This window comes from Cyphomyrmex costatus, unplaced genomic scaffold (genome assembly GCF_001594065.2).
Source record: "Cyphomyrmex costatus isolate MS0001 unplaced genomic scaffold, Ccosl1.0 scaffold116, whole genome shotgun sequence".
Taxonomy (NCBI): Eukaryota; Metazoa; Arthropoda; class Insecta; order Hymenoptera; family Formicidae; genus Cyphomyrmex; species Cyphomyrmex costatus.
The window spans coordinates 1,097,478-1,111,822 of record NW_017275130.1 but is presented as its reverse complement, the minus strand read 5'-3'; the positions used below and the strand labels follow the sequence as shown (position 1 = coordinate 1,111,822).

The following is a 14,345-nucleotide window of genomic DNA, read 5'->3' as shown; positions in this document are numbered from 1 at the left end:
AACGAATTTTATTATAAATAGACACAAATTTTTAAACTATATTATTATATAAAGCTTACCTAAAGGCGGACAAAGAGAAATCCCATTCAAATCTTAAAGAACAAAAACAATAAAAACTATTTAAATTAAAACTAATGAGTATTCAAAGGAAATTAGTTAAAAAAAAGAATTGTAAAAATTAAAGAAAAATTTTCTAAGAATCTAACACAACTGTTAATGTTATAAATTTAAATTTTCCTAATTTGAACGATCAGTTATAATTTTAAGAAAAATATAAAGTAAATTAATAAATTAAAAGTGTGATTTTGTGATTTATTTATTAATAATTAATCACAAACATAATGTGAAACAAAATAAATCTAATAATCCGTACTATTCGACTCTCTCTCTCTAGATTTAAAAACCTCGATTATAATTTACACCCCTTCTCCCGCCTCTAAACAATATATTAAATTTCCTGATCTGCTGGATTGATATTAAACATAATATTGTCACATTACGATAAAACAAAATATTACATTATTATAATATGTATAAGGACCTCGTATATACATATATATATTAATAAGCATCAGAGTGTTAAATTACAATTTCGTTAAATTATTTCAAATTTAGTAAGTCCTATTTTCGTTCTTACTTTATATATCATCTTGAAATTATAGAGTTAATAAGTAATAATTTATTACATAACGTTATATTACATAATTTGCATTACGCGCGTAATAAAACAGGACCTAATGTAGGTATCATTTATTCTGTACCATCGCTGATATCAAAAATCTGCGAGAAAAAAGTGCACGTTAACATTTATGATCGTGCGTAATAAATTACATTTCTTCAGGTATCTATGATGAGAAAAGTTACGACGCGCAATAAAACGTAACAGTTTATATTATGATTTACATAGATTGCATTAAAGCCATTAGCACCGCAAAAGAGTTCAGACGATATACCTCGCGAGCATTTATTCGCGACGTTTGTAAACTAGCCACGAAGAAAATTTTACGCTTGCGAAGCATGTGTCGGCATTACGCAATTGCTTCGTACCGAACATTAGTGGTAACACTAGGTAACACTAGTAACTTTGTTAAAGAAGAAAGTAGAATTTAGGTAAACCGGTGTCTTAAAGTGGATTAAACAAATAAACGTTTCTATCGCTCGGTAATCTTCGTGTACAAAAGCGCATTTCATCTTTTATAATTATTCGCCGCTGGATATAAAAGTTTTAATCTCGCTTGATTATTACACCAGCTCACCGTCTCATCTCCGTTTTTATTAGTACTTAATCTCGGAAGAATAGTCGTATCTGTAAAGCGCGTCCACTAAAACACGGATTCCTACTTTCTTGCAGCACTCTGATACATATCCGCGACAAGAGAGACACAAAATGTATCCGTTAATTTACTCTGGCGACACATCTCTCAGCCTGTATTAAATTTTTATTTAAAAAATGGCAATGAGAGTACGTATTTATACGCGAAATTATTCCGTCGAGAGTTGATAAACACACGTGAGAAATACATTACGCATTAGGATGTAATTATAATTAGTAATTGTATGCAATTATAATTAGAGTTTTTAGAGGCTAGAATATAGTCATTTGCGATCTTAAGAAAATGTATATGTTGTACATTTCGATCACCAAGTAGAACAAGACGATGAATTGTATCAGTAGCGTTTATAGTCCACGTGGTTATAACGATATTCCCTGTATGTTTGGAGCGGTCGACAAAAACCATCCTCCTCGTGGCAAACATCGTTCATCATTTTCAATAACGTTTTCCTCCTTGCTTTACTTCGCTTCTAGCGCGTTGATGCGACGAATGCCTTGAAAAATCCGTCGCTAGTTAGTTTCGGATCAATACGCGATTAATCATAATCTATCAATTTGGGAACCATCTGCCAATTTACTAGGCTCCGACCACGCCTATTTACTATCCACGATCAGAACACAATCAATTCAGTTGATAACGAACGAGGTATATTTATGTTCGCGTTGTATCTTTCTCGATTAATTGACTTTATCGGCTTTAATAACTTTTCTACTTTAATATCAACTTTTACAGAAGATTACTTATTAAATATATCACTTTACATACTTTGCGACGTAACTATATTTAAAGTTGCATAATTTATTGAAGACGCAAGGATATCGCGAATAACAGATGCGATATCTGTTGAAATAACAATGACCGGATAAACAAGATCTCGCTTTTCGCCAAATGTCTACTTACGTTCAACGCATAGCGATGATGCATCGTCGTCGCAAGGGGAGGAAAACCGATATATATATATATACTTCGCGTAAGAAGTCGCACGCGAGTAGCATAAATCACATGACGAAAACAAAATCTAAATGCCACTGTACTATTCCCACAAGTCATGCGATGCGTTCTTTCTTCTTTTAGATCGTCGGTTACCATGCGCCCCGTAAAACGGAAGGAAAAAACAGAAGCCCCCGAGCTACTAAAGAGACGCGGCGCCGGAAGTCGTTGGCTACTGAGAACGCGATTTAGGTCCCACAAAATACTCCTTAGAGTCCAAAGTCCGTTCCAATTAACCTGCCACGTTGTACGTGATATTAGTTGGATGTTGACAGTGGCACCGATAGCATCTCTCGACAGTCTGTGTATCTCGCACTTGCTTATTATTCATTAAACTTTAAACTACAACCAAGCAAGCTTCGTCAAGGCAGGTCGTCTCACACTCTATTCGATGCATCGCGAATTTTCCGACACGGATACCATGTAGATAGTTGTTTACACACTTACGAAAAACGAAGGATAATACAATTCGCATAATAAATTACTGATATAAATCAATTTAATATTTATTATTCCACAGCATTTCAGGATATTAACATTTGAATCAGTATTTAAACATATTATTGATTTTAATTCGCGCGCGTGACGTAAGAAATGTAAAGAAATGTTGCTTATAAAATTGTTATTGTCTTTGTATTTATTTGACCAAATTGACATTATACATTGTCTCAAATTTAGAAAGGTAAAAATCACGTGATTTTGCTGTAACCATAATGATCAGAGAGGAATTTCTAGTTGTAAATAGTATTGGGTATGAATGCGTATTATATTTAGGGATATATTAGAAGAAGATAAGATAAATTTTTTTTATAAATAATTATTATACACTTTTATTAATAATTTATAACATTAATTATTCTAATTTAGAAATCGTTAGTAGTGTTATTTTGTATAGAATAAGGCAACGTTCGATACGGAAATTGACAGACGTTTGCGGCGGATTTCGCGAATGGTGGCACTGCTAGCTGCTTCTCTTCGTCGATCTCGTTTCCTGTCTGGCTCATTCTGCTTTTATTTTTCAATGCCCTTTCTGTCTCTTTTCGTAGGTATCGCTGGCACGAGAGTGTGCACACCAGTGAATCGTTCGCTCTTCCTTTTTCTTCTTCGTACCTTGGTCTCTATTGTGTCGTTGTGCGCATCCGCTTCTGAAATTTTCATTCCGGCCTCTGCCGAACAGTCGTTTCGCCACGTACCACCGCTGGAGGACCGGTCAATATCGCTTCGAGCGTTATCCACTGGCGTTTTGCAATATTGAGCCTGCGTGTCGTTTCTCGCTTGCGTACAGCAGCCTGTGAATGGATTAACGCTGCACGGACGGGAGAGAGGTTTCAGTTCGTGCAGATTGGGCAAACTTAAAGCGAGACTACTGCACATCCTGTTTCAAAAAATTGTAGGACTCCTTTAATTGTGTTAATATACAACACTGGCAATTTTCATCTTATATTCAGATATATCTATATCAAGTAATTACGGATTAATAGTTAAACTGAGACTGTGCTTCAGTGATTCGCTGGTTGTTTATCTTGCCATAAGCTAACATGTTCATAATTATAAGTTTACAGTAATTAATCCTTGATGACTGGCACACAGACCGTAGTAATAGTTACAAGTACACATTTGCGAAGTAATTTATGTTTCTGAGGCTTTTCTGTTTTGCGAAGGAAAACTCTCGCTGGTTGCTAACTAAAAAACACGCAACCACGAATGGATTAACGTCACGCTTTAATTGACAGTCCATTATGTAGTCCAAAGTTTTAATTAACTGGAAATTTTGCTAAAACCCGTTGTTTGGACAGAAAATTGCAGAGTAATCAGAATTAACGCATAATTAACCAATAAAAACAATGTTTATATATTAGGTGAACACTTTGAATTGTATAAATTATATAATCATGATGGATGCAAATGTATATTATATAATCTTGATTTTATTCAATTAATTGATGAGTAAAGAGAAAGAAATAAAGCCAAGCAGTAATTATATCAATTTTTTCACTGAATTTAGCTATTCTTCCTGATGTGATAAAGTAAATATTAATAAACCGATCAACGATATACATACGTTTCAGATATATGTAAATGCATAACATCTACTAATTGACCATTGATAGATATTGTATACATGTTTTGTATCGTACATATAAATAATTTACATCAAGGCATGTTTTCCTACTAAACATGAAATCAAAATAATTTTAATATCATATTAAACTCTTTGTAAACCAAGAACTTTAAAAATTAACTAACGTGCATAAATAAAATTATAAAAGATTGATAAAATTACAGATGAAAGTTCTCATTCTGTATAGTAATGTCATAAATTGAGTAGCGCATGTTATTATTTATTAAAAATAGCGTGTAAAGGGGAAGCTCTTTCGCGTTTCTCTTATGATGCACCATTTCTATTATCCATTCTTGGCAACACTTTGTATTCTCGATTCATCTCGCGTAGTTTGCGCTAGGTCGGACACCGGTGTGTTCCCGCGACTTATCCACCATAGAAATCGCTCTCTCAATTGTCAGCGACAACTTCAAAATTGCGAAGAACTTCCTGCGTCCACAGGAAATTCGAAAGTTGGCTGGTGTGGCGAGCTCATCGGGTAGTAAGGGGGAACGGGTGCACGTATCAAGGTAAACACCGATTGGAAAGTTAGTTGCAGTCCAAATGGAGTCTCGTCTGTAAAAGTTACTGGCCGACAAACAAATCCCTCTTCGTGGTAGCGATAACAGCGAAGCAGGGGAATTGGTGGTACTGTTTTAAAGTAGGTCAATTCGAAGTAAAAGACGCAGTCAGCTTTTATTTGGTCATCCCTAGTCCTGGTTGATAAAACAATGGAAGTTATAATATAATCAAGATCTTTTAAATCTTCTAATAACTAACTAAAAACAAGTTAGAAAGAATCTTTCATTTATGGAGTAATCCAGATATAGCACACAGTCATAATTAAGTTACAGTAATATTATAGGACGTCATTATGACGTCCTCAAAAATGAACTTATAAATGACAAATGAGATCGCGATGATGCCTTTATGTTATTATTATGAGTTCTATTTGAGAAGCAGGCCAAAAGTTATCAGAAAATATGTTGATAACGTTACCAATGTATAGACTACTCTCTAAATATCTTGCAATGAAATTTGAAAATGAAATGATTACCGAATCACTCAAGTTAAAATGACTTTTCATTTAAGAGTGAATTCTCTCACTTTGTATCGTGGAGTAAATATTTTTACTCGTAATTGAAGATTTAAATCCATTTTACGTCACTGTCATACTTAGACACAGTGCATGAACCAAGCAAGAAGTTCGATAAGCAAATTACACTAGTCATTTATTTTGTCATCGTGTCGACGTTGTATTTTGTTGAGTCGATATTATGTAAAAATACATCTTTTAGAGATAAATGCTAATAAGAATCTACATATGTATAATATATTAACAATAAATTTAAATATTTTTTTAGATTAAGACTTCTTTTTTTCGTATTGAATTTGTCTTAACTAATGTTTCACTTCAAGCAAATATTCTATGTTAGAATTAATCATTTATGAAAAGTAAAAAATATCACTCCATTCCGAATGACAGTATTTTTATTATCGACTGAAGTGAATTTTTTTTCTTGTCTGAGTAAGATTTTATTCTCAAAAATTCAGAGTGAGTGAAGATAAATATTTATTATAATCTAGTATATGTATGATATATCAAATAAAAATAATCATTAACATATTACATAAAATAAAACAAAAGTGTATATAAAGCTGTTTAATTTAAATTTAACGAGATAACTTTTTTTTCTCATCAATGCTTGTTTTAAATTAAACGATATATCCCATGCATCTGATTCTTCACTTTAATTAGTGATATTGACACTGAAATACTATACTTTAAATCTGAAAATCGATAAAAAATAAATAAAATGGGACACAATATTGTACACACAATGTATTTCACACAAAGTTAATTCATCAAATACGTGCGGTGTACAATTTATCGCGTAAATTAGATTTACTTCTATTACCGTTCGTATTACCATTCCCAATATATCGCACGTAATTCCATCACATTCCACTTTACACCGGTAACTTCCGTGCATTAACGCGTTACTTGCGCATTAAATTGGGACACCGTAGCGTTCCACTAGGAGAAGAACGATGGCGCGTGCCCTGAACGATCCCGGAGAACGCGTCGGATGATTGCAACGTTATTGAAGCCTATCCAATATCCGACTCATTATCGTCGTCCTCATCGTCGTAATCTTCGATACCACGTTCGATCCTGTTTCCCCTGTTTACCCAGACCTCGTTTCACTCATTCGCGAATATTAGCGAAGCGATGTCTCTTCTAGAACGTATTTTAAAGCAATGACACTCTCGAATATTCAAGTTAAAAATACTACCATACATGGCTATATAAAGAGCCACAGGCTGATGTATAAAAATCCTGTAGATTATGTTCTTTACGTACATGGGTTGACGTTAATGTGTCCAGGTACTCACCACACTACATCCTTTTCTTCCATGCTGCAAATGTCATGGGATTTGTGCCTTTATGCGCGTGTAAAACAAACTCAGTATCGTACTTTTTTGCAAGCACTACAAATTATATCAATAGAAAAAGATGCAAATCAGTTCGAGTTAGGTAGTTACTTACTAATTATCTTAAATTACAAAAATTACAATAAAATATAATTTAGTGTATTTTATATTTAAACATAAAAGAAATTATTGAAGGTAAACGAAGCGCAATTCGGTTAACTATATAATTTCTCACGCAGAAAGAACAATTTTGTTGTAAGATTTAAAATTTTGCTGGAAAGAAAAAATATCTGTGAAAAGTCTTTCTATTCTAACAATCAGTTTGAATTTTCAACAAAATTACTTTAATGATCCAACAAAATTATTTTCAAATCTGTATCCAGCTAAATTTTATGGTAAATCTTTCAACAAACTGTTCTTTTCTCATGCAATCAAAAATAAAGAAGTAAGAATACAAAACAAATATTAAATCATTTTTTTGTTATGCATGTCGCAGTGTGCCTGTAAGGACAATTAAATGTTAAAAATGAATCTGTGCCACATTAATTTTACATAAGGTAATATCGTCCACACGTAATGCATACCCGCGTAATTTTATGGAGTTCCAATTAACATTTCGCCTACGTTAACCTATGAAAACGGCGGGAGAAAATTTCCTACATACGTCTCCTGAATTTAATACGGAAGTCGCGAGCGGGGTATGCGCAATGTAAATGTAGGAAATTATATTTCATACGTGTGCACGTGTGTGGATACGTAGGATTAACGTGTTTGCAGTTACTGCCGTGAGTTTAGCATGTAGCACGAATTGCACCGGAATTCGTCTAATTTGCATATAAATCGTGTAATAATATTATGCAATAATAATGCGGATTCATGAAATATGACTTGTTGATCGACGTACGATAATGTGTATAAATGGCAGCATTACGGTCCGAGGCGATGACAGTATCGAAAAACTTAATAACTTTATTGTTAATTATAATATGTCGCGGATCGCGCTACATATGTATTGGATGTATGTACCATACTATTTACCACGCCTCCAATTGTAACAACATGATATTCATGTGGATTTTATGGACGCGGAAAAACCATTTCCGTAGTTTTGCGTTATTCATAGCAAACGCGTTCTACGGGCACCGAAAATCATTTTTCTCGATGTTCCTTGCTCTATAAAACTTTCTTTCACAAATTTTACATCCTCGCATAGCTCACTGAAATAATCACCCTCATATATGGCTCCGCTTAATATCCTGTGGTTTCTGTAATTGGCCATTTTCAATTCATACTCTCGTGCACTTTTGGACATGCATGTGAATGTACTATATGTGTAGTGTTGGTGAAGTTGATGGCATCGTGATAATATTTCATGAACATTATACAACGCCGCACGATATGCCACTGCAACATTTTAGCTGACTAAAGTAAACTCTCAATAAATTTGCATTCATATTACATATGTAATATAATGCATATATAAATATGTGGAAAAATTGGATCAATAAACTTAATGTATGATTTTTCTTAATATTTATTTAATATGTATTTATGTATAAAATTTATACGTTCATGTATTAAACAAGAAAATTGTACATTAATTAATAATGATGAACAAATTATGTGACAATGGATATAATCTCCATGTTTTATTTTAAAAAATATATACATAAAAAACACTTATATAATTTAATATCAAATACCTTCTAATTAAATTTTATGCAGAAACAAATCTAAAATAAAGTAGCAATTTGTTGAAGAATATGCAAGAGCATGACAACTGCCGGTAGATATTGTTGCATATTAATAAATGCTTCTTTTTGCAAACAGACTGTGCAAACTTGTGATAACAGTTGTACGAAAAGCGCAATTCCCGAATTGTTTTCGATCCACGAGCGGAGCAACAACAGGGCGATAAACCTTTAGTGAGGCCGTTACCGCTAAAGGAGACGCGGTGGGAAGCACCGAGCCGAAGAATTCCCCCGAGTACTCGAAATCACCGCGTTAATTCCAAGGTGTCTGAGAAGTGGCTGAGCTAGGGCTGCGGCGCGCCTACGGTGCATACGTAGACACGCCTTGGATGCACGGCGCCTTAGCAAACTCGTGCGAACACCTTGGCGAGTATGCGCCAACTCGCCGAGCATATCGTACTTGGACTTAGTGTTGGTGAATAGAGCAGGGGTTGGGTCGTGGAAATGTGCCGGGACGAAGAACCATTCTTGCTGTGAGCACCGAGCTGCTTGTGTCAGCGTTCCGTTTGTTCTCGTCGTCTCATTCCAGAATAACTGTCACGAGGCATTAGTTGCAGCTCGGGCTTCGAAGATGTGACACTTCGACATTGTGGAGTCATTTGTGATAAATGTATTTGGTAATTAGTATCTTTGACTCTAAATTGCTATATTAATGTTGAATGTTCGGTCAAATGTAACAGCGTTATTGTTACATGCAAGAAACATGTAAACAAAATTAATTTTTCTTTCCTAGAGTATCTTTAGATACCCTTTTTAGGATATATATTTAGGCAGAAAATTAAATAATGTTTAGAATAACATATTTAGGTTATAGAAACCTGCAGATAAAAGTAAAATGACATTTACATCATTTTATTTACAGATGTTACTCAGCAAAATAAACTATTATATTTTACAGTTAATTAAAATATATCATAGCTATCAATTCATGTTGAAGAGGAAAATATCGCACTTTATTTTACATATCCATCCTGTGAAAAGTACATGGAAAACAATTAATTTATTTATACTACATAAAATTAATTATATTGTACATCATTTCTCTCTTCTGACATGAAAATCTATGACTGTAATGACGGATTAAGCGCTTTAATTAATATCTGATATCTTTAATATAAAATAGAAATGAAACACAGATTATCATTTATGCACAATATGATTTATCAAATAATTTGTTTTGACATGGTCTCATTATTATGAACAAAACCACTCTGTGTCAACATCTCCAATTTATCTACAATCTGTAATTTATAAATGTTATTATCTTCTCTCCATTTATGCATTTCAGATAAAATAAACAATTCATTTCCCTTAATCGTTTAAGAATATTGAATGTATAATAGTTTAAAATTCAAGGTATGTTATTACCAAAAATTAAATATAAAAATCGACTCTCTTTGTATATTATTACTATCTGCGTTCTTAAAGAAATCAGGAGACGCGGTAATGTCTCCGACCATGTTCAAAAACTGAAAGACACTACAAGTCTCTTATCCCGAGCCACCAAAGTCCATTATTCGGTGGTGGATAACTACTGAAATACAAAAAATTTTGAATCGAACGTTATATGTCCTGAAAGACGGCATCCTCACGAGTAATTTGAGTCAAAAAATTTTAAATCGGTCAAGCCGTTCTTGGAGATACAAGCAGTCGAATTGTATTATACTAAAAGACGTTGACACGATTTTACAGTTACAGTGACATTAACTTACAAGTGTTAGGCCGGAATCAGACTACGCATTGTAAATTGAGATTGAAGATTGAAAAATTAAATTTTGGCTAATCAAAATAATAGGAGCTAAAATTTCTTTATCCTCATTGGTCAAATTTCAATTTTTAATCTTCAATCTCAATTTTCAATGCGTAGTCTGATTCCGGCCCTAGGACGTGAGCATTTAAGAGCTGTACTTATATGTGTGTTATGTGTACATAATTCATGAAAATGTCGTGATTTTCTTTGTAGGGCTACACCGACTTCGATATATTAATTAGAAACGATATTGCAATGATGAATGCGGAGAGAGAAGAAGAAGAAGGAGACGTTTCTTAATTTATTAGTTACATTAAATTTATTTAAAGAAATAAACAGTTAAAGATGGAATGTATCGTACTTTAAACATTTTATCAATTATACACGTCAATCCCTATATAGGCGCAAAATGATCCTAGAGTAACATAAACACAGTTAACATTTAAAATAAATTATTATAAATTATTATAATTACTTATATTATAAATTGTATAATAATTTATATTTTTTAACATCATGAGATTATTCTATGTATGTCATACGTCAATTTATGTAATATTCTTCGTAATTATCCTTGACATTATCAAAATATAATTATAACTTATGTTACCGTAATCTTCTTTGTATTAACAGTCCATGGTACTAAAATAATTAACTTTTAATATTCGTATAATATTATAGCATATTCAAATAATAAGAACATTGAATAACATTTTACCACTTTTACTATTCTTATTTATGTACTCGTAATTGTAAAGGATATGAGGACTGTGTTACCGAAAAATTTTGTAGATTTCAAATAGTTTCATAATTATAATTTATTGTGACATTGATAATGATTCGATCGGTGTCACATTTGTTGTAATTTCTTTATTGTGTTGAAAAACAATAAAGTTTCTTTGTTACACAACTGGATGTTAACCACTCATTTCTCGTTTGTGATAATATTAAAGGACATACCTTGCAAAAATGTTGTCTTTTGTTTTTGTGCTTCGCGCGTGCGCGCGAGTCCACATGATAACCAAGTATCATTTAGTATGGGAATTCTTTTCATATTCATTAGATTTGTAATAACGTTAATTATTTTAATGAAACACAAATTTGTGCTGTTTTAGAGATCGAATATGTCTATAAAGTCACCGTTGCAATATATCATTTGTTACGAACTAATTTAAATGTATAGGACGAATTAAAGGCATATAATTCCTTTTATTCTTGATATTCAAAAATATACCCACCTAAACATATCTCCACAAAACTCACAATGATAAGGTTTTCCGCCAATATGAGTTCTCTCATGAATATACAAATGTGCTTTGTTCTTAAACTCTTTATTACATGTTCCGCATTTGTATGATACATTTCCAGTATATAGGTCCTTATTAAACTTGAAACGTTCATCATTGAAATGCTTTGCCATCATGTGACATCTTAGGTTATATTTTCGGCTGCAATGCGACCGTTGCAATATTAATTTTTTGTACTAGTTAATTTAATCAATGATATTTAATTGACAAATAATTACTTTAACTCTTGTTGTTCACTTAAATACTCACCGAAATTTATCTTTACAAAATTCACATTGATAAGGTTTTTCGCCTGTATGAGTCATATCATGGAGATGTAAATGTGATTTGTTCTTAAACTCTTTATTACATATTGCGCATTTGTATGATACACTTCGGGTATACAGGTCCTTATTAGCCTTGAAACGTTCATCATTGAAATGCTTTGCCATCACGTGACTTCTTAGGTAATCTTTTCGGCTGCAATGCGACCGTTGCAATATTAATTTTTTGTACCAGTTAATTTAATCAATGATATTGAATTGCCAAATAATTACTTTAACTCTTGTTGTTCACTTAAAAACTCACCGAAATTTATCTTTACAAAATTCACATTGATAAGGTTTTTCGCCTGTATGAGTCATTTCATGGAGATGTAAATGTGTTTTGTTCTTAAACTCTTTATTACATATTGCGCATTTGTATGATACACCTCCAGTATATAGGTCCTTATTAGCCTTGAAACGTTCATCATTGAAATGCTTTGCCACCATGTGACTTTTTAGGTGACATTTTTGGCTGCAATGCGACCGTTGCAATATTAATTTTTTGTACCAGTTAATTTAATCAATGATATATATTGAATTGTTAAGTAATTACTTTACCTATTGTTGCTCACTTAAATACTCACCGAAATTTATTTTCACAAAATTCGCATTGATAAGGTTTTTCGTCATTATGAATTCTCTCATGAATACGCAAGTCCCTTTGATTCTTAAATTCTTTATTACACGTTCCGCATTTGTATGATACACCTCCCGTATATAGATCCTTATTAGACTTGAAACGTTCATCATTGGCATGTATTGCTATCACGTGGCTTCTAAGGGTGTCTTTTCTCCTGCAAAAACAACCGTTACAATTTTTATTTCATTTATCAGTTAATTTAATTATAGATAATGAATTACCAAAGCATATCCTTATTATAACTTTTGTAGTTCACTTAAAAACTCACCGACATTTATATTTACAAAATTCGCATTGATAAGGTTTTTCGTCCTTATGAATTCCCTCATGACGACGCAAATTCTTTTTATATGCAAACCTTTTGTCACACGTTTCACATACGTGTGGCCTAATTTCAATACGTATATCTCTATTATTTTCATTCGAAGTTGTCGAGAAGTCAGTGCGCTTATCTTAATATTATGAAAGCAGTTGTTATGAAATAAGCATGAAAATATAACATAATTCTCATAATATTTAAAATTCTCTCTTCAACAAAATTAAAGCATCACCTGCAAGAACAGGCAAACTTCCAAAAAGAATAACTTCGTAAAACATCATCATAATGAAATGTTTAAAAATCAATTTTATATAATGTAATCTCTACCCTTGACACCGTCACTTCAAAAAATATCTCGTTGATATTTTGAAATTACAGTATCATAAATGACTATTCGTCAAATCTTAAAGTTTTATATTTAATTTGTGAAATTGCTCGGTGCGAAATGATAATTATGCTCAAATGGGTCTCACAGCTTTCGAAAGATTGAATCGTTCTTTTTCGCAATTTTCTTTTTCATCGATTTTTTTCACGGATTTATTCACCAATTTCGGTTGAAGTAAAAAAGTTCATTTTTACATCAATGTCCAATAGTTCAGAGAAAAAAAATAGTACAAAGTACGAAAGAAAGGAAGTTTAGATACTAAGATTTACCCCTTCGGATGCTTTTGAACCGCGTGAGTGCCCATTTTCAATTCGCAACGTGGAATTTTCGCAAATTTTGTTAAAAATTTTGAAATCTGTTGTACCTTTATTTTAATTTATGTAATTTTACAAAGTGTCAGTAATATCGTTGTTTGAAGTAAAATTCTGAAAAGAACAGATTTAATGCTTTAAAGTGTTTTTCTAAAATTCTCAATACGATTATTCCTGACAAAGTTATTCTACATCAAAATTTTTTTATTTTTGCATGATGGATTATTTAATGCATTAATTTTGTTGAGCAAATTGTAATGCATAGTAATATTAATTGAACTAAGAATAATTATTATTAGGGACTATATAAGTCTTACCGCGCTGTTGGTGTACATCTCCTTTTCTATCGATATTCATTTCTTCATTTTGATCTCTTATCATCTTTTTAGAATTATCTCTCGGATCCATCAGGATTATTTTTCAATTCACTTTGCTGTAACGTTCTTTGTATTACTTTCGTAATTTACACGTTCTAAAAATATTTAGATACTTTTGCTTTCGTATTTTCCATAAATTATAAAAAACCCTAAAAGATACAGTAACACAATTTTAAATATAATAAAATTATATAATAAACTAACAGCTGTCACGAAAAGTAATAAGGAAGTAACGGAAAGCTGTGTCAAATAGAATTAGTTATAAATACGTAATGATAGTTACAAATATTTAAAATTATAAAGTCACCTCTCTGAAGTCGAATAATTGTTAGATTTATT

General features: G+C 32.3%; 1 protein-coding gene across 1 annotated transcript; it reads right to left on the bottom strand.

Annotated features, from left to right (window-relative positions):
• Nucleotides 1–3,335: 3,335 nt before the first annotated feature.
• LOC108777758 (zinc finger protein 98-like) lies at nt 3,336–13,622 on the bottom strand. Its single transcript, XM_018544722.1, has 5 exons — nt 13,588–13,622; nt 12,559–12,768; nt 12,237–12,446; nt 11,919–12,128; nt 3,336–3,699 (listed from the first exon to the last, which is right to left on the bottom strand). The coding sequence occupies exons 1-5, from the start codon at nt 13,620–13,622 to the stop codon at nt 3,336–3,338; spliced, it is 1,029 nt and encodes a 342-aa protein (XP_018400224.1).
• Between the last annotated feature and the right edge of the window lie 723 nt (nt 13,623–14,345).